The sequence below is a fragment of the Ananas comosus genome, linkage group 19 (genome assembly GCF_001540865.1).
Source record: "Ananas comosus cultivar F153 linkage group 19, ASM154086v1, whole genome shotgun sequence".
Taxonomy (NCBI): domain Eukaryota; kingdom Viridiplantae; phylum Streptophyta; class Magnoliopsida; order Poales; family Bromeliaceae; genus Ananas; species Ananas comosus.
The window spans coordinates 9,355,603-9,376,365 of record NC_033639.1 but is presented as its reverse complement, the minus strand read 5'-3'; the positions used below and the strand labels follow the sequence as shown (position 1 = coordinate 9,376,365).

The window sequence follows — 20,763 nt, the reverse complement described above, 5'->3', positions numbered from 1 at the left end:
TATGGCTTCTACTTCTCCTTGCATCATCATCATATTCCATCTTTGTTTGTTGCTAAAAAAGAAATTTTATCAAAAGCATGACCTTTTAACAATGACTATTGGAGGCCTTAGATTCTGTCAAAATCAAATTTGTGAAGAAGCACTTTTTGTGAAGCTTAATTGACATAGTTTTATGTGCTGTGATAATGGAGGTTAATGTTCATGAGACTATAGTTTGAGGAGAAGTGTTACTAATAAAGTTACTTTTACTAAGACAAATTAAATTCATCCTTTTTTGTTATATTCAGATTATAGTGAATGGTGACCAGATTTAATAAAACTAGTTCTACTAACACCACTGTCCTTTCTCTGATGGTTTCCTATTGCAAGTATGATGACTTTTGATGATCTCAAGGTTGAGAGGGAAACAAAATCTCATTTTTTTAGGTTTTTGGTGATTATCATATAATTAGTTTCTTTTTTCTAAAAATAATAGTTTGATGTTTAGCGAAAAAGAAGTTTCTATATAAGACTAGAATCTAAACCACTTCAAAAGCAAAAGATCTAATTTAGATTTCTCTGATCTCCGTCGTATCAAGAAGTTGTTGGAGGATTCTAAAATAAGATTCTTGTTGTTTTTTTTTTTTGAGCTTTGGTATTAAAATAGTGCTTCTGCGGACACTTCCGCTAACAAAGTGACTTATTACTATTATGTTTTTTATTTTTTTATTTTTCTATCAAATGTTTTGTGACCTAACATACTTTTAAGTTTAAAAATACAATAATTTCTAAGATAAGCAACACCTCTGTTTTCTTTTTGCTATTTTTGTTGGTATAGAAGGAAAGGAAAAAAAAAAAAAAAGGACAAATCCCAATAAATTTGATTTCCTTATGGAGCACTGAAGTCGGCGGTGAGGCAGGTTTCACTGCAGACTTTTCACTTGTAGTATTCGGCGCAGAGACAAGTGCAACCGCCGACTCTGGCCTTAGGTACCGATGTGTCACTAATTTAAGTATTGTTATATTCGGTAGAAAAAAGGCACCAGCTACAATAATAAATTCTTCTTTTGAATTATAAGCTGAAGCTTTTGAACTTTTAAATTAATCTCAGCTCTTTTAATATGTGGTCATGTCGCATTCTGATTTCGATCGATTCTCAGCTGTTTTAGTCAATTCGATTTTGTTGACAGAGCACAGTAAATTTCATGAGATTGTTAAGAATATTACCACGACATTCAGGACATTAAACGATAATCCTAAAGTTTTGGATTAGTCCGAGCGCCCAGTAGGCATCAAAATTAACCGCAAATTAATCCTTTGCCCACTGTTATAAGATCCATTAACACAAAACTCCTAACAAAATTAAAATAAATTCCTCCTGATACCTTAGACAACAAGGCCATCCAAATCCTCTTACATATCTTACTATTTTTTTTACCATTGCAACCATTTATACTTTAACAATTTTAGAACAATAAAACAAGCCTCAACATATGCATGGAATAAGTGTTGGATTACTTTTAGTTGAAAAGAGAAAAAGTTTTGAGATTGTACTCTGAATTTGGTTCATATCACATGTTATGGCAATCATGAAATATTAAGAGATTAAAGTGTTCTTGTGGCCCCTCTTATGTAGTTTCCTTGCAGGGTGATGGAGACTCCCTACACTGCCCTTTTGTGTGTGTGAGAGAGATGTTGGACATTGTGAGGGCATTTTGGTCTTTTGGTCCTTTGGATCTCGCTTGTGCTTTTTCGAACAACTTACACTTTTGTAGTGGTGTTGTTACAACGTAGGTGCTCTGAATTTGGTTTGGTTCTCAAATAGTTTCTCTACGTCTCGAAAAGTAGTAGTTAGTATTTAGCAAAAAAAAAAAAAAAGCTTTAAAATTTTTATTGAGGTACTAAGTTAAAATGAGCTTTTAGGAAGCGCCTAAATTTTTGAGATTTTGAAGGCACCGAGAGAGGTTGAGTGAGAGTACGAGTTTGACTCCCCGTCGGAGGTGGAAAACTCGAGGCACAGGTTAAGAACCAAGCTTTTGTCTCCAAAAGCGCTAATTCAAAATATTTTTGATCTAGGCTGGAATACTATCAATAGTACTAAACTATTGGTGCTATAAGGTTTCGACCTTTAGATGAAAAAAATGTACAGTTAGAACGATGTGGGTCTCTCAGGGTTGAGTGAGTTATTGGTTGAATAGTATAATCTGACAGATGAAAATAGGCAAAGAGTTAAATCTAACGGTGGAAAAGTTGATAGCATCAATCGTTAGGTGCTATTGATAGTATCACAGCCGGACTCAATATTTTTTCTACTGCATTGCATCAAAAAGGTGTTATAAACTTTTTCTTAATAGTTTCTAATAAAAATCAAAAGCAAAATAATTAAATAAATAAATAAATAAAATTTGACTTCAGACTTTTTTGAATTTCAAAAATTTGTCTGGATATGTCAATTGTAAAATTCTTGATTGCAATCTCTCAAATAAGAAATTAAGCTGCTATTAAAACTGTCGAGAACTGCGGTAAATAGACATTTTAAAAAGAATCAAGAGGCCTAGGGAGACATGTTATGCATATTGGGCCACACCTATTTAATTTTCAAACAATTGATCAAAGATAATTAAAAAAAAGAGATTAATTGTATACAGGTCCCCACAAATATAATGAATTACAAATATATTCCTGTAAAATTCAACTTTTATAAGTTTTCTCTGCAAAAGTCATAATATTTTTATATACATCCCTCTTGTTTGTTACTGTTAGAGAACCGTTAGAAAACTGTTTATATTTTCAATTTTGCCTTTGCAAATATATTCCTCCAAAAGTTATAATAGTATAATATAAGAGGGATAAAAATATCAAAAATTAATTCGGATAAAGTATTTAAATTATGATTAATTAAATTTTTCTAATGAATTCTAACGGCATGGACATATCTGAAAACATTAGAATTTTTGTAGAGATAACTTAAGAAAGTTGAATTTTATAAAAATATATCTGTAATTCACTATATTTGTAGAGACCTGTATTCAATTAACCGAAAAAAAAAAAATCCATGTGGGGTTTGATCTAAACAATGCCCATATGTTGTTGCTCCTTCTAAGGAAGCAACTTTGCTTTTTCTACCCCACTTTGATGATTCCTTGACTCTTCTTTGAGATCTCTTGCTCAATAAAAGTGATAAATTAAAAAAAAATAAAAAAATTTTATGAAATCTATGAGATAATTAATGAGAGAGAAAGCAAAATATGGCTTCACATGACCACACTCAATTGGGCACTTTATGCCTAGCTAATTAATTAACAAGTAACAGAAAAAAAATAACAAAGATATATGGTTGTGCTCCACTTTTTAATTCACCAATGGCTATTAAGCTTTAATTAAAAAATTTTATATCTTATTAATTTTTTTTTAATTCTATAGATAACTGTGACAAGATAATGTGAACAACAAATTGCTTCCAATATATATATATATATATATATTCTTGTGCCATGAACCATATGGACATATTTTATTTTGCATGTTGTATTCTCTCTCTCTCTCTCTCTCTCTTCCCTGTTAACCTCAGTTTCAAATATTTATTTTTTATTTTTTTATTTTGTACATAATAGAAAGAATGAAATAATAGTTTATATTCAAAAGTTAAGCTCATACTAGTTTTATATTTATATTTAACACTTTTCTCATATTGAGACTTGAAAATTTTTTGATTGGCTCTACAAACTAGTGGATTTGAATTAAATGGAAAAAATTATTAAAAATTAATAATCCAGTGCAATTTGAACTCATGAACTTTTTTTCGATTAACGTGTTAAATTACTGTTTATCTTTAAAAAATTAAAGTTTTAGAGACAAAAATTTGGTTAATAAAAAAAAAAAGAAATAACAAAAATCATGAATGTAGAACTTTATTTGAGAACTTTAAATGGAAAACCAACACACAAACTAATAAATTGGAAAAATAATAATAATATATGCAACCTTACCCTTATATAGTATGTTACCCCATATTTATTGTGGGTGGATCAAATTTGTTACATTTGGTTAAATCCAAGCAAATGAATAATAATTAAAATCTAATATTTTGGTTAATAGAATAGGAAAAATGTCCTATTTATAAAATGATTCATACATTTTTCCAATAGGTGCTATTATTGCTAAAGTTGTTTTAAAAGCTGATCTAAAAATTGACAAATAAAATTATTAAATTTAATTAATCATTCCCACTTAACTTTGACTAGATGCATTGTATCATTTCTTTTACCCCCAAAGATCAACACATGTAAGAAATGACTTTATTAATAATTAAGGCTTAATTTGGTATTGAGGCCTATCAAACGCTATTAGATGAAATGGAGTTGAGGAAAAATTAAAGCATATAGTGATATGCTTCTGCGTTCTCCGGTGGGACCGTAGAAAATATATCGTAACCGACTCATCGCGATATGCAGAACGCAATATTACATACGAAAGTAAATAGGATATTTTTTCTACGTACTTTCTCACCGCACGTAATGCTATCTCCCCGCAATTCCAACCGAAGCCTAATTTTACCATAAATATTTGCCTCTAAATATTTAGAGTTTTTAAGACAATTTTAGATAGATTCAAAACTAACGTGTAGCAATGAATCAAAAGCTTTTCAATAAGACGTAGTTGAGAAGCTCCCAATTAAAATTTATTCTAATAAAAATGGATAAAATTTCAATAGACCTTCAATCTACCGGCACGTATTACTTTTGTCTCCATCCAATAATTTGTTGAGTATTTTTTTGGGTAAATTTCAAATACTACCCATTTCTCACGTTAGTACCGTATAGTTTAAAGTGTATTAATTTAATATCACGTGGTTTTAGTTTTCTTTTTTCGTCAGCCCACTTTTCGTTAAATTATATACAAAAAATTTTAGATACCCCACATATAGTTTATCAAATATTTATTTTAGTATCCTTTAGTTTTAACTTTGTCACTATTTTAACAAAAAAAAAATAGTAAAAATCGATAACAAAAAGAGAAAAATAAAATTATAGGGTACGAAAATAATACACTTTAAATTACAGAATATTAAAGTGAGAAAGTGCAGAACCACATGAGTGGTATTTAAAATTTCTCTTAACTTGACCATAAATACTTGCCTCTAAACATTTACACTTTTTAAGACGGTTTTAAATATATTCAAAACTCACGCGTAGCAACGAATCAAAAAGTTTTCCAATAAAAATATAAGACATCGCTTAGAAGCGCCCAACTAAATTTTCAACAGACCTGCAATCTGCTGACACGTATTAATCTTATCTCCACCCAATAATTCTTTGAATATATTTTAGGCTAAATTACATAAAACCTTCCTGTCAAAATCCGATTTTTCACTTTCCCTCCCTGTTATTTATAAACCTACACTTTTCTCCCTTGTAAAATGAAAAATGTTCACTTCGTCCTCTGCCGTTAGTAATCAGTTAGGGTTCCGTTTATAAAATATTATTATATATTTTTTATGCCAAAAATACTTTTAGCCTTCTCTTTTGTAAACATATGAGGGGCAAAATGATCATTTTATCATCACAGTTCATACCGTACCTTCCTTTGAATATTTTTTATTTTATAAGGGGGCAAAATGTAGGTTTTTAAATGGTAGGAGAAAAAGTGAAAAATCAAATTTTGACAGAAAAATTTTCTGTAATTTAGTCTATTTTTTAATACTAATTTTTTAAAACAAAATAAAATATTTTGAAAAAATAATTGTGATATTTGAAAAGAGACAGAGATAATTCGTTGGGGAAGTGCCAACTCAGCAACCGCTACTACTGACGCAGCCACAGTAGTGCAACATGAAACACCTCCGAGCACACGCTCTTCTCGACTCTCTCTCTCTCTCTCTCTCTCTAATTTTCTCTCTCTCTCTCTCTATCTCTACAACTTTCTCTCTCTAAAAAAATGCACGAATCCCGACACGGCCCGACGTCGCGGCTCGCGTGACCNCGAGTCGCGACAAGGAGCGTTACGCCCCCCGGCGCCGAAATTACGAAAACGCCCCCTGAATTTACCCGTATTTACGAATAAGGACGGAGGAAAATAATTCTCCTTTTGGTACTTCTCAAATATAGTTTTACACTTTTTCACTTTAGTACCTATAGTTTAATACGTATCATTTTAGTACCATATAGTTTTATTTCTTCGTCAATTCGTTAACTCTTTGTTAAATAATATGCAAAAAAAAAAAATTTCAGATACCTTACCTGTAGTTTATCGAATATTCACTTGAGGACCCGGTGGTTTATCGAATTTTTACTTTAATATCCTGTGGTTTTAACTTTGTCACTGATTTAACGAAAAATTTAACCAAGATAAATAATGAAAAGAGAAAAATAAAGTCGTAGGGTACGAAAGTGATATGTTTTAAAACATAAAGTACTAAAATGAGAAAATCCATTTTAAATCTTATTAAATTTAATTTATGCGTTTTGCACAGAGTGATTTATATTGATATAAACCAATATATAAATAATTCCCTCGCATTATGTATGTTTTAGATTATATGTGACATATATGTACTAATAAAATATTAGCATTCCGTGTATACGGATTAAATTGTAACAGAGTCGTTTGTATAAGATTTTTGGATTCAGTTCATTACAAGTGCTAATTCTATAATTTAATCTCTATTTATCTGTTGCTTTAATTATTAAAAAAATTAAGACTATTTTTGTATCATTTCATATCAAATTATATATATAAAAGTTAATTTGTTCATAACAAAATATAAGATTAAATTTTAATTCTCGTCGGCCAAGCTATCGGTTCGAGGATGAGGGACTCGACGTCGTAAAACTACTCTGTTTTAAAAAATAAGTTTGTAGACAGAATGATTAATTGTCAAATTATTAGCACTAATTATTAATTTCAAAAATTCGAACTGTTAAAAATATATAATCAATTCACTTAAAGCGTACAGATACAGCGCCTCCGGATCTTAATTATGATTCAGTCCAACCAACCTCACGCTTTGAACATAAATCTGTCAAACCCAATTTCGACTCGGCCCAATCTGATCTTCTGTCACAGGACATAATACTGACCTATTTAAGCCAACATTAATTTTTTAAAAATATTATTAGCATTTTTGTAAACAGCTTTAGTTAAATAGTATTTCTACGTAATTAACTTACTAATCTAAATTATAAGATCATAAAATTAGATCAATATGATAAGACTTGTATTTGCCACTTGAGATGAGAGCATCTTAATTAGTTTGCGGCTAGAGGAGAACTTGGTTGTGTCAATTACTAATTTCCTTTAGAAGATTGCGTCAATATTCGGGCAAATAATGTATATTCTTTTATCTCCATTGTTTTCAAGAGGAGCACAATGGAATACAATAATTGATTAAGTGTTACATCACGAAAAAGATGTAGCAAAAAAAAAAAACAAATTACAGTACATGGTTTTCTCTTCACTTTTCATAAAGCTAATTCATGAGGAATGCGTGAGGAGGAGACCTTTTCTCCAATTTGGCCTTATTTGATTTAATAATTAAAATAAGAGATTTAAATTGTTAATTTTTTTATAATAATATTAATGTTACTAGCTAGTTTTATTGATAAAAAAAAAAATTATCTAGTAAATAATAATCAGATTCAATATATAATAAATAAATTAACAATTTAAATCTCTTATTTTAATTATTAANCATAAAGCTAATTCATGAGGAATGCGTGAGGAGGAGACCTTTTCTCCAATTTGGCCTTATTTGATTTAATAATTAAAATAAGAGATTTAAATTGTTAATTTTTTTATAATAATATTAATGTTACTAGCTAGTTTTATTGATAAAAAAAAAAATTATCTAGTAAATAATAATCAGATTCAATATATAATAAATAAATTCTTGTAGGATGATAAATGGAGCCTTTTCTTAATAGTTAATACAATTTTGCATCATAACTAAATATCAATGTCATGTTTTTAATTATTTTAAAAATTAGGAAATACACTTCCTACTATAGAATCACAAGTTAGTAGTGAAAATATAGCATCCCATGAAGGTTTTTTTTTTTTTAATGAATTGTGTGTTTGATTTCTACTTATCAATTGAAACCATAACATAGCAAATAATTATTTAAGTACATTGATTAAATTTACAATTATTAAGATTCTAGTTGTTGGGGCCATAATTGAGATATGACTTTTTTTTTCCCCCCTTGTGTGTGTCTAAATAAAAGAGAGAAACACATAAATACTACAATAATTTTACAAGAATCTTTCCTTTTGATCATTGCAATGTGGTGACAAAAATCACTATAAGCATTTATTGTTATAGCAACAACTCAAAACATTCCCTTTTTTTAAGTTTACTTGTAACATTATTGTCATATTAAATAAAAATTCTTTTAAAATTTAGCGTTTAGTATCTAAATATAATGCTCAAAGATTTTGTGATAGCCAGTCGTTAAATTGAGCTTTTAGCCTACAGAAACAGAACATTTTAATTGAGATATGAAAAAAAGTTGTCGTTGCTGTTTTAAACAGCTCTATTTAAATAACATTTTTGTAGATACTCCAACACGAGTTATTTTGGTTCTAATTGAATTCAACTCTTTTCAAGGTGTTTACATTCTTTGGCAATAGGAGTTTACTTCATAAATGGAACAATTAAGTCCTCATTAAAAAGTTCCAATTTTGGGAGATAACAAACTAACTAATGCATATTTATTTTATTTTTTTTGCTACATACATTTCTCACAATATTGGATATTAAAACAATGTTGCATGTATGAACATATAGGGAAAGGAAGTGTATTTATTATCTTTACAATTGAGGAGTAGAACAAATTCAAAAAATTATGTACCTCACATTGGTACTACTTGTTTAATTAAGATTTGGCTCCAAAGAATAATTTTGAAAGTGTAACTTTTTCACTTTTGAGCTTGATTATCCACTTTAAAAATATAAAAAAAATTATGTCTTACATAAAGTGACTATTATTTTGGATTTTTTTTCCTCTCTCTCTCTCTCTCTCTCTCTCTCTCTTTCTTCTTTTTTTTTTTTTAACAAATGAGAATATTAGTTTGAGCTACACATAGGATTACTTTTTTTTTTTTTGGGTCAAGAATCATACCTAATTGCTTTATAATTTTAACTAAATTTATTTTTAAAATTTAAATAAATAAAATGATAGCATTTACTATTCTGTCTCTCTGAAAAAAAAAAAAAAAGAATACTAGAAAATTTTACTACAATGATTTATATCACATTGCAGGAGAGATTAATGGCTCTTGGGTATTTTTATGGATTTATTCATTTAATTGCATTGGAACTATTAAAAAAACACATAATATATTGAGAAATTAAGCAAGATACTTATGTCAATTTTTTTTATTTAAGCCAACAGTCTCACAAAATATTATCTCTCTAATTAATAAGAAAACACGTATTTGTGCAAAAAATTATTTTACTCATAATAGTGATTTACGCAGCTGAAAAGAAATTGAATTGCGACAAATATTAATTACGCAGCTGTCTTAATTCCGATATTACGTCATAACGTTATTATTAAGTGCTTCTGCCATGCGCATCTTATCAGAAGATTTTCTTCCGTGATTTCAGCGATCAGATAGATACACTGCTCGTATACGACAAATATAAATTTATGTAGCGAATCTCCACTGTATATACAACCGAAAAGCCGTATTTTAGCATATCGCTTATGAGCAAAGGAGATGCAAGAACAATTTAACTCAAAAAAAAAATGGTATTCAAGTTATCCAAAAATAAAAAATTGTAATCTACTTTACTAGTTTTAACAAATTCTGATTATGTATTTATTTTAATAATAAAATAAAGCAATGGACCAATGAGAGGACAAATTGGTGTTAATCATCATCATAAGAATAAAATACACTTTATAGGAACGGAAACATATTCAATAATATATTTCAATGCACATGCATAAACCCAGTAAAGTAATATAATATTGTATACACAAGTATGCATACATACAAATTCTTAGTATAAAATTCATGCACCATATGCCCCTCCCAATAATTAATTAATTAATTATATAGTATATTCTCCTGACACATTTTAGAAAAATAATAACAAAAATAAAAAAAAAAAGAAACCTATGTATAATGCACCCTCTCAATTTTTTAATTATTTAAAGTAAAATAAAAATACCCCATTTTCCCATTTCCCATTTCCCATTTCCCATTTGTGCTTTATATTCTCTCTCATCTCAACCATTTAAAGTGAGATAGAGAGAGAGAGAGTGTGTGTGAAGAGCGAGGAGAGAGAGAGAGAGAGAGAGGAGAGAGAGAGAGGTGTCTCTTCCTATCCCCCCTCTCTCTCTCTACTTTCTCTCTCATCTCTCACTCTCTCTCTCTCATCCCCTCTCTCTCTCTCTCTACAGCACCTTCCATATATTGTGAACGGGGGAGTATATATATGTGTATAAGGGGGAGTGAGAAATAGGCTCATTCTCTCTCTCTCTACTCTTTCTCTCTTCTTTCTCTCTTCTTTCTCTCTCTCCAGAGGGTGGAGGAGATGCTGCGATATCTCGAAGCGAGTAACCCTAAAATCGGGGGGGCGACGCGCGATGACGCGGCCTACAAAAGCGCGGCGGGGGCGACCTCCTCCTTGCTCAGGCTCTCAATCATCGTCGGCTTCGGCGAAGCGGCGGCGCCGGCGCCGGCGCCGGCGCGATCGCCGAGGAGCTTCGATGCAGGGGCCGTGGGGCTCGGGATCGTCGCCGCGATGAGCTGCGGCGGAGGCGGAGGGGGAGGAGGAGGAGCGGTGGTGAGGAAGCCCGGGGCGGCGACGGCGGCGGCGATGGCGAGGGCGGAGCCGATCCCGATCGGCCGCGCGGCAGCGGCGGCGGCGGCGGCGGCGGGGGCTGCGAAGAGGGCGAGGACGAGGGAGGAGATGGAGCTCTCGGAGAGCTACACGTGCGTGATCTCGCACGTGGGCGGGAACAGGGTGCGGAAGAGGGTCTACTTCGGGGACGGCTACGTCGGCGCCTTCTACGACGACGTCGACGACCACCTCGCCGGCGGCGCCACCTCCGACGACGGCGAAGCTCCGCCGCCGCCGCCGCCTCCCGGCGATTTCCTGAGCAAGTGCTACCTCTGCAACCAGAAGCTCGATGGGCTCGATGTTTACATGTACAGGTATACCAAAAATTGAAAATAATTTCGTTTAAATTTAAAAAGTATTTCACTTTACTTTCTAAAATTTTCGTCCATCTATTTTGGCTCATTATTATGATTGACGAGTCGTTCGATCTTCTCCTTTGATTATTTTAACTTCAATTTCAATTTTTAAATTTAAATATATCATGAGCTTCATTTCTCTGTATCTACCGTTACTAGGCGTTTCAGCGCATGTATGTGCATCCGCATACACACATGTTATGTTTATATATGTATGTATGTATGTATGTATGTGTTACATGCATGGACACTATCGATGCCTCCATGATGGGCATGCATGCATGCATACATGAGCACCTTTTTCTCACATATGTGTTAGGCAGATGCATCATCCATGCATTTGTTCCGGGCATATATGTTGCATGTGAGTACCATCACTTGTGTACATACATACTTGGGCATATGTACATTTGTTTGCATGCTTGTGTTTGTGTATGTTACTCCCTTTTTTTTGTTTTGTTTCTATATTAGTGCATGCATGTACTTGTAACTGTTTGTCTATGTTTTTTTTTTCCTTTTACTCTGTTTAAATTTTTCACTTGAATTAGTAATTTTGATTAGGCTAGTTATTTAAATTATAATTCTGTTGATACATATTTTGACAACAAAATATTATTGGTATTTGTTTTTTTTTAAAAAAATAGATTTTGGACGTGCTCAATCTAGTTCTTTAATGGAATAGATTTTGACATTTTGTACCTAATTTGGACTCTTTAGTTGTGATATAGCACCATTAATTGGCAAATAATTATTAATTTGTCATAATCTTTGCAGTTTTTATTGCGATTCTCGTAATTTCTGATAATTTATTTTCCAACAGATTAAAGACATCAATTAAATTTTTAAACTTTCCATAAACGCAGAATAATTTACAGAGAGTTCTTTGATTGGCCAATGTCTTCTACTTTAAAACTTTTCTATTTGCTAAAAGCGTTTAATTTCGTTTCATCGAAATACTCCTCAAGACATGTTTAAATGAGTCAGAAATGAGTCACATTTCACAGTTTAATTATTCAAAATTTAATCGAACTAAGTTGACTTGTACTTCAATACGAAAACCATGTTTATTTTGTCACTTCTAGATTTCTTTTTTCCCACTTAACCTTGCTTGTGCTTGTTGTAAATAAAGTGCGCAACTAGCTTTCTAATCAGCTCAGTCACGCTAAGATCTTTGGACTAATCAGTAATTACTCATGCAAAGGGATTTACTTTACCAATGTCTCTGCTGTCGATTTTTTCCCGAACTAAAGGAGCTTGATTTCAGTAATCATTTCACTCTCTTTCCTTAAAGAGGTTGAGCTCAAATCCTTTATTTATTACTTTGGTTCTTTTCGATTTGAATATAACATTATGTTTTTGGGTTTATTCAGGGAAATCCCAGAGACGCCTACTTTTTTATAATTTACGAAAAAGATTCAGGCTATTTACATAGTCCGCTCCGTTATCATCATCTAGCCCTAAAGTATGCATATTAGGGCTAAGAGGGGCTTATGAATTTGTCTATTAATTATTATATTCTCTTAATAACCATTAAATCCTTCAATATGTATCAATCAAATATTAACTTTGTCTTCAAGTCCCCATATTACTACTCCCTCAGCCACCAAATTTGGCAAATCCTTGAGAGCCTCTTTTCTTCTCTGTGACTGTATCTATGGAAAGAGCATATTCTTCATTTAGCTTTGTTGAACTAGTACAGCTTGCATTTGCTTGGGCTCATCAAATTGTTCAATTTAGATGCTGGTCTCACTTTCATGCTTTTATATTTTAATTTTTGGTTCTCATTTTGGTTGCAAATTATTTGTCGGTTTTTTTTTGGTTTAGCTGTATCAAGTAGTAGCTAAATCAGGACTCACCACGGAATATGGATATTTTAGACTCTTTGTATAAATAGCCAGAGCAAATTGAGAAAATGCTGTTGCTCAATTGTCTATGTTTTGTGTTTAGATTGTTTTAGTTCGCGCGCCTTAAGAATAAATTTAGTAAACCTTCTATTTCTTAAGAAGTGTTCAACTTCTATGCGGCTTTACTGGACACCTTATGCATTAATTTGTCATCTTTATCTATTTACTATAAACAACATTGAGTACATCTCTCATACTTTGTACTTTAAAATCGTTCCCTCTGCGAGTCAAATCATAGCTGGACTGAGTCGTAGTTACGGGAATATTTCCTTTCTATGCTTTAAAATTCTGTTGGCACAAATATCTTTTCACGGTTCTTTCGATTAATCTGCCGATGCTAACTAAACCTTTTTTGTTGTTGTTGTTGTTGTTTTGTTCCCACAGAGGTGAGAAAGCCTTCTGTAGCGCGGAATGCCGATGCCAACAGATGCTGACGGACGAATGCTGGGAGAACTGCGGATCAATGGCGATGAAGTCGTATGAAAACTCACCCTGCTCTGCTCCTGTGAAGCTGTTTTCTTCTGGTGTTGCAGTTGCTTAATCATATAGAAATAAGCCAATTTTCATAGAGAAAATTTACAAAAATAAAAAAATAATAATAATAAGAGATAAAAAAGGGTACCGGAGGAAAATAAATTGGTATCGGCGGCATCATAGGAGTCTATATATATAGAGAGAGAGAGAGAAATGGAGAGGGTCTTAGCCTATTATTTGAATCCATATCATTTTTAAAGGTGAAAGCCCTTGAGAGATCAGAATGTAAGAAATGGTGACTTATTAAAACTTGCATAAAGCAGAAAAAAACATAATAAGTCTTTTGACTTTATCTATTCTGCATCTTCTTAGCACATTATTATTGCTCTCTCTGTTGCTGCATTTTGTTTTTGTTAAGCATTGCTCTATGTTAATTGCGTTCGTAATTTAGGGCCTGTTTGGCTTAACTAGAGCTTATATACAGTATAATTTGTTATAATATAACAAATTAATTGTTTGGATAAGCGGAAACAGCTCTTTTCCTCTGTCCACTAGCTTTGTACTGCAGCTAGAAGCAGAAGCTGCCTTAGTAAAATAGAGTTAGGAAAAAAGCATGTATAAAGATATACTTTTGCCTTTTTTGATGAGACCGTAGAAAACATATTCTAATCGACTCATTGTGGTACGCAGAATGCGAAAATAAATAAAATATTTTTCTACCATACTTCTCCGCAATTCTAAACAAAGGTTTAGTGGTGAATGAATAAATGAATTGTTGCATTTATCATATGGCATTTAGAGATTGCCATATATCATTTGCACGAATGTCCTTTCGTTATAGTAGTACATTCGAATATTGTAGTACAAAGTGCAAACACAAGACCCTTTAGTACTTCTCCAGAGCATTATTGCGTAACCAAGTTATGTACATATGTATAGGCTCTGTTTGGCCCTGCTTTGCGGTGCGGTGCGGTGCGGTGTGGTGCGGTGCGGTGTGCGTGGCCAACCACCGCCGAAACCAAGCCTATTCTAGGCTTCATTTTGCCGTGCGGTGGTGCTGCCCACCGCAGCAGAATACTATAGCCTGCAATAGCTCCTCTGGAATTGGCGCTTTCGCAGGATGCTATGCAGTGCATTCGCAAATTGGGGGGTGGAGTACATATGACGCCTCACTTTTCAGAGAATCATCTATTGTAGAACTATTCTAAACCTATCGGGCTTAACTCTCTTAAGTTCTTGAATCCATCTACCATATAAAATACTATAGTGAGATTAAGAGATTTACCTTTATTATATCTCATATATAGGATTATCTGAATCCTAGAGTGTCATTGCACAGCTGGGCCAAACGGGCTAGTGGTACATAGGTCCGTATTGGGAGTATTCGTGAAATCGAGGCGTTGAATTCCGCCGAATCGAATCAAATTTGACCCGAACTTTGTTGTGGTCATTAGGCCCACTAGGGCCCATAAGCCTATGTGCTTGCTTGGTATTCTTATGGTCACAATAACTCCTCTGTTCTCACCAACCGTCCTTGGTGCAAATGGCAAAGGCCAAAGAGTTTGGTGGTTGGTATCCAAGATTCACATTTCCAACTAAGTTTATTTCTAAAAGAAATAAACGAAGCGGATACTTTGAGAAGTAGCTGTACATATTTGTATTTCATTTGTAAATATTATACATTCTAATAAAATACTTGTATTTCATTTGTAAATATTATATATTCTAGTAAAATTTTGACTAATGTAGATAATTGACTATATAATTTGTCGATCGTTACTATTTAGTACAATTTGTAGGTATTCCAATTATCAAGAGGTCAGAGATTTAATTCCTCCATATGTATGGTTTTTTAACAGTGCGTTTGAGCTCATTATGATTTTTCAAAAATAATGCAGGTGCTTTTACCTTGCATTTTCATGCCATTTTACAGCTATTTCAGATTTTTTTTTTTTTGAAAAAAAAAAGAAACGAAAATTTGTGGCAATATAAGAAACTTTTTTTTTTTTCCTTTTTTTCCTTTTTTTCTACTATCCCACTATAAATCGAAAAAAAAAACAAAAAACACGTCGGCAGAGGTACAATTGCTGAGTTGGCTGCATTCTATTGGTCGAGAGACCCAAAGAAAAGTCAACTATTTTCTCAACGTTGACCAGACGTTGACCAGATGGTACGGATGGTTCCAAATAAACAGCTAATTGTGTTCCCACCCCAATGCCTAAATAATTAAATTGCTCAAATTAGACCCAAAAAATTTTTAAAAAAATTAAACAAGGAGCATCTTATTCTTATTTATTGAGCTATCTTTAAATCTGTCCTTCGAAATAATACTGAGATTTTATAAAAACTTTTAAATTTGAATAGTTTTTTTAAAAAAATAAATCATACAGCTCATCAAACTATTTTATTTTAAGTAAAATCTTCGTCGAGAAGCTTCTCGACGAAGCGCACTCGTTTTATTCAAAGCTTTTATTTTTTCTCGAGAGCTAAGTACATGGACTAATTCCCGAACAAGCCGATGTATTTTGCAATGTTGAATTAATTGAACTGTCGATTCGAACCGTAATGTAGATATACACGCATCGTAAAAGAATCATTTCTGAGTCTATTTACGATAAATTGGACGCTTCAGGAAAAAGACCAAATTGTGTACGGTAAGATTTTTCCCATACTCTAAATTTATTACAGTGCGTGATAATTTAATTCTCAAATATTAATTTATTATATTTTTTTTTAAAATTTATAAATTATTGTAATTATATCTTTATAACTTAATTGACTGAATGATAGCAAAGTGTCGCGAGTACGACTGCAATATAAGAAGATTATAGCCAACAATATTGACAAAGATATCGTATTATTGACATATCACTCATAAATAAAAATAAATTAAAATTTACAAACTAAAATGCAATGTAGCCATCATTTATGATTTTTTTATTAGCTCTAAAACTAAATAAATTTATTTATACAATCAAATCAAACCATATCAAATTTGATTGGAGTCGAATTTGTGAAAAAAAATAAAATAAGAAAATCCCTAATAAAAGATTAAAAAAAAAAAAATCCCACGTGTGTTTTCACTTTTGAGAATGGTCAAATTATAATTTAGGCACGTGCACACCCACCTACTCCCACTTCCCCCTCTCAATTTAGCATGACATTTTAGACGACGCCTGAAACTTTGTGGGAAAACCCCATTAACAATTATAATTACCACTTAATCCCCACCCATTTTATAGAAAAGTTCATTGCTTGGACCCGGTCTACCAAGTCACCGGCAATACATAACTTTCTTTTTTTTCTTTTTTATAACAGGTCTGCAGACGAGGACGACTTTGTTGACAAGCTTTTCAGGAAAATCTCGTAAAAACATGCTGATGAATTGTACATAGACTCTACATTATTTTCAAAATTTTAACTGTCTATTTTAATCTCGAAGGTTTTGGCTGAATCTTAACACTATATTAGATGATAAGTCGATGAGAAAGGATCAAATTTTACATATTCAATTATTTTTTCTGCACACAGACTCCGACACACACTTTAGAGTTTGAAATTTGATTCAGAACTGTCATTGTTTTTTTTCGAGAAAGAGTGTAATGAACAACAAAATTAAACTATAATGCAACTCCTTCCAAAGTTACTCTTACAGAATTTTCAGCGTTATGCGAAAATAATATGTAAAAATATTCCGCATAATATATAAAAATATATTATATATTTTTTCATTTAAGTGTTTGTATTTAGTGGTTCATTTCACTGATGAGACAATAGGACCATGCCCAAGCAACAATTTCTCCATTTGAAGGCTCCAAAATTGCAAACTCTACAAACCCATAGCCATATATGCTAACACCACTTAATTAGTCCATTAACAATAAAAACCCTACATACACATTTGAGTGATTACACAATATATAGGTAACTAATTAAACTAATAAAGTAGGATCCTTTTGGTTAAAGTAGAATGAAAAGTTGACCAAGCCAAATGATTAACTAAAACATTGGGTTAAACCATCCAATTGTAGACACTCACCAACCATGCATGCATGTGAACATCCCCACCAACCCTTGTACATGTCCATTTCAAACCCGAGTTCTTTGACTTGCTTTTGGCAGTGCCCAAGTCAAATTAGTACCCCTTACTAGAGATTCAAACAACATCTCTCTCTCTAGCTTCATGCAATCTCTCTCTCTCTCTCTCTCTCTCTCTCTCTCTCTCTCTCTCTCTCTCTCTCTCTACATATATATATATATATATATCACCAATGCACTATCTCAAAACCATAGAACTATCACCTCTTTCTCTCTCTCTACCATACTAGATACCTCTTTCTCTTTCTCTCTACTATAACACTATCTACTTATCTCTCTCTCTCTCACTACAACACTAACACAATCCAAAAAATGACCATACCTCTCAAGAAACTCTCTCTCTCCATCATCCTCCCCCTAACCCTAATCTCTTTCTCCATTTTTTCTATTTCCCTCTCCACTCCTCTCCTCCTCCTCCTCCTCTTGCTCCTCTCCCTCTCCATTATCTTCTTCTACAAATCCAGCTACTCCACCACCCCTCCTGGCCCCCCCTCCCTCCCCGTATTCGGCAACTGGCTCCAAGTCGGCAACGACCTCAATCACCGCTTCCTTGCCGACCTCTCCTGCAAATACGGCCCCGTCTTCCTCCTCAAACTCGGCTTGCGAAACCTCGTAGTCGTCTCGGAGCCGACCCTCGCCAAAGAAGTCCTCCACACCCAAGGGGTCGAGTTCGGCTCCCGCCCTCGAAACGTCGTGTTCGACATCTTCACGGGCAACGGCCAAGACATGGTCTTCACCGTCTACGGCGATCACTGGCGCAAGATGCGCCGCGTGATGACCCTGCCATTCTTCACAAACAAAGTGGTGCAACAATACAAGGAGACATGGGAGGAGGAGATGGAGCTCGTTGCGAGCGACCTGCGATCGGATCGGACGGCTAAAATCGAAGGGGTGGTGATAAGGAAGAGGTTGCAATTGATGCTTTACAATGTCATGTATAGGATGATGTTTGACATGAAGTTTGAGTCCATGGAGGATCCTTTCTTCGTCGAGGCGACGAAGTTCAATTCGGAGCGGAGCCGATTAGCACAAAGCTTTGAGTATAACTATGGGGATTTTATTCCTATACTTAGACCATTTTTGAGGGGTTATTTGAATAAGTGCAAGGATTTGCAAAGTAAGAGGTTGGCATTCTTCAACAACTACTATGTGGAGAAAAGAAGGTAATTAAACTAATCTCTTTATTAATTATAGCCTCAATTTTGAGTTATTCTTGACATATATATATGAATATTATTTTACGAATCCCGTCAAATTCAATCAGTAAATAGTAATCAAATTTAATAAAATTTCTGAAGAAAGTAGAAGCTCTTGACTTTTTTTATTAAGAAATAATTTCTTTCAAATAACTGAAGCTGAAAATAGAAATGTTGAGAATTTACAAAACTTTAGAGAATCTAATTCTCACTAAAACTTTTTCTTACTTCTCTATTACTAGAAACATCATGGTGGCAAACGGAGACAAGCACAGGCCACAGTGTGCGATCGATCACATCCTAGAAGCCGAGAAGAACGGAGAGATCACCGCCGACAACGTAACTTACATCGTAGAAAACATCAACGTCGCAGGTACAAATATGAGTATTATACAAATTTAGTTTCTAAATTTTGATTCTGATTTCAATTTCGTCCTTTTTCAAAGTTTTTTCTATCATGTATAACAATTAGGTCCCTATTTTTTAAAAAAATTTGCGCAGCGATAGAGACCACATTGTGGTCCATGGAGTGGGCTATTGCGGAGTTAGTGAACCACCCCGCGGTCCAAACCAAGCTCCGGCTCGAGCTCGACGAAGCCCTCGGCGGCGAGCCGGTGTCGGAGTCGAATCTCCACAAACTTCCTTACCTACAAGCAGTTATCAAAGAAACTCTTCGGCTTCACACCCCTATTCCACTTCTAGTCCCCCACATGAACCTCGAGGAGGCGAAGCTCGGCGGTTATACTATTCCCGCGGGTTCCAAGGTAATGCGACAGCATAATTTCTCTCTAAATTTAAGCTTAAACTATCAGAGAATGATGATTTAGTATTTCTGAACTCGGAGCACGAATAGATGCTCTGAATTCGAAGCGCCCTAATGATTCTCTAAAAGCCCTAAATAGTAATTAGGGCACTTTGAATCCGAAGCATCTATTCAGTGCCCCGAAAACGACATCTTAGCTCCGTGATACGATGTGAAATGGTTGGTTTTTTGGGATATAAACTTCGAATTGCTTCTATGTGGTTTAGCTTATTTTATTTTGCCATTCTGCGATTTACAAAATTTCACTTTAACTCAATGTGGTTTAATTTTTGTTTCATCAAAAAATTCTATACGAAAAAAGAGGACAAAGTAAAAAAATTTTAAGAAGCCATGAAGTGGCAAAATGAAAAAGAGTTAAACCACAGGCCCACGGAAGAGCAAAAGTAAGACTTTTTGAACTACTCAGTGGCCAAGTAAAAATAAAATAAACAACAGGAGAGCAATTTGAAGTTTACCTTTGATTTTTTACTTTTTCTAGAAAACTAAAACTTATATAGAGAACTGTGTTTTAATATTTTTATATCTGGCAGGTAGTGGTGAATGCGTGGTGGCTAGCGAACAATCCGGAGTTGTGGCAATCACCGGAGGAGTTCCGGCCGGAGCGGTTCCTCGAGGAGGAGGGGGTGGTGGACGCGGCGGTGGGGGGCGGGAGGGTGGATTTTAGGTTCCTGCCATTCGGCATGGGCCGGCGGAGCTGCCCAGGGATCGTGCTGGCGCTGCCGATTCTGGGGATCGTGATCGGGCGGCTCGTGGCCGGGTTTGAGATGCGGCCGCCGCTGGGGACGGAGAAGGTCGACGTGGCGGAGAAGGGCGGGCAATTCAGCTTGCACATTGCCAAGCACTCCGTTGTGGCATTCCAACAAATTCAAAAATGAATTCGCAGCGAATAAGGATGTGCATCTTTTGTTGGATTTTTTTTTTTTTTTTACAAAAAATTTGATATGTTCTTTGATGGTAAAAGCTTAATATATAGTCTATATACAGCATCAAATAAAAAAAAATTAGTTAATATATGTGATTGAGATGATAGGTTTGTTGAAAATGATTGATTCCAAATGTAATGACTTGGCATATTATAAAG

The 20,763-nt window shown here is 33.8% G+C and overlaps 2 protein-coding genes across 2 annotated transcripts; both read left to right on the top strand.

Moving 5' to 3' along the window:
* LOC109725298 (transcription factor Sp8-like) lies at window positions 10,281–13,928 on the top strand. Its single transcript, XM_020254440.1, has 2 exons — window positions 10,281–11,145; window positions 13,476–13,928. The coding sequence occupies exons 1-2, from the start codon at window positions 10,523–10,525 to the stop codon at window positions 13,630–13,632; spliced, it is 780 nt and encodes a 259-aa protein (XP_020110029.1). The 5' UTR covers window positions 10,281–10,522; the 3' UTR covers window positions 13,633–13,928.
* On the top strand, window positions 17,884–20,763 carry LOC109725297 (cytochrome P450 CYP73A100-like). The gene is made up of 4 exons (XM_020254439.1): window positions 17,884–18,826; window positions 19,102–19,232; window positions 19,361–19,623; window positions 20,213–20,763. The coding sequence occupies exons 1-4, from the start codon at window positions 17,976–17,978 to the stop codon at window positions 20,555–20,557; spliced, it is 1,590 nt and encodes a 529-aa protein (XP_020110028.1). The 5' UTR covers window positions 17,884–17,975; the 3' UTR covers window positions 20,558–20,763.

What these genes read in the sequence shown, in the direction of transcription:
- LOC109725298 (XM_020254440.1), top strand. Translation starts at nt 10,523, where the DNA reads ATGCTGCGATATCTCGAAGCGAGTAACCCTAAAATCGGGGGGGCGACG. An exon ending in CTCGATGTTTACATGTACAG is followed by an intron (nt 11,146 to 13,475) that starts GTATACCAAAAA and finishes TTGTTCCCACAG; the next exon opens with AGGTGAGAAAGCCTTCTGTA.
- LOC109725297 (XM_020254439.1), top strand. Translation starts at nt 17,976, where the DNA reads ATGACCATACCTCTCAAGAAACTCTCTCTCTCCATCATCCTCCCCCTA. An exon ending in AGAAAACATCAACGTCGCAG is followed by an intron (nt 19,233 to 19,360) that starts GTACAAATATGA and finishes AAATTTGCGCAG; the next exon opens with CGATAGAGACCACATTGTGG. An exon ending in CTATTCCCGCGGGTTCCAAG is followed by an intron (nt 19,624 to 20,212) that starts GTAATGCGACAG and finishes TATATCTGGCAG; the next exon opens with GTAGTGGTGAATGCGTGGTG.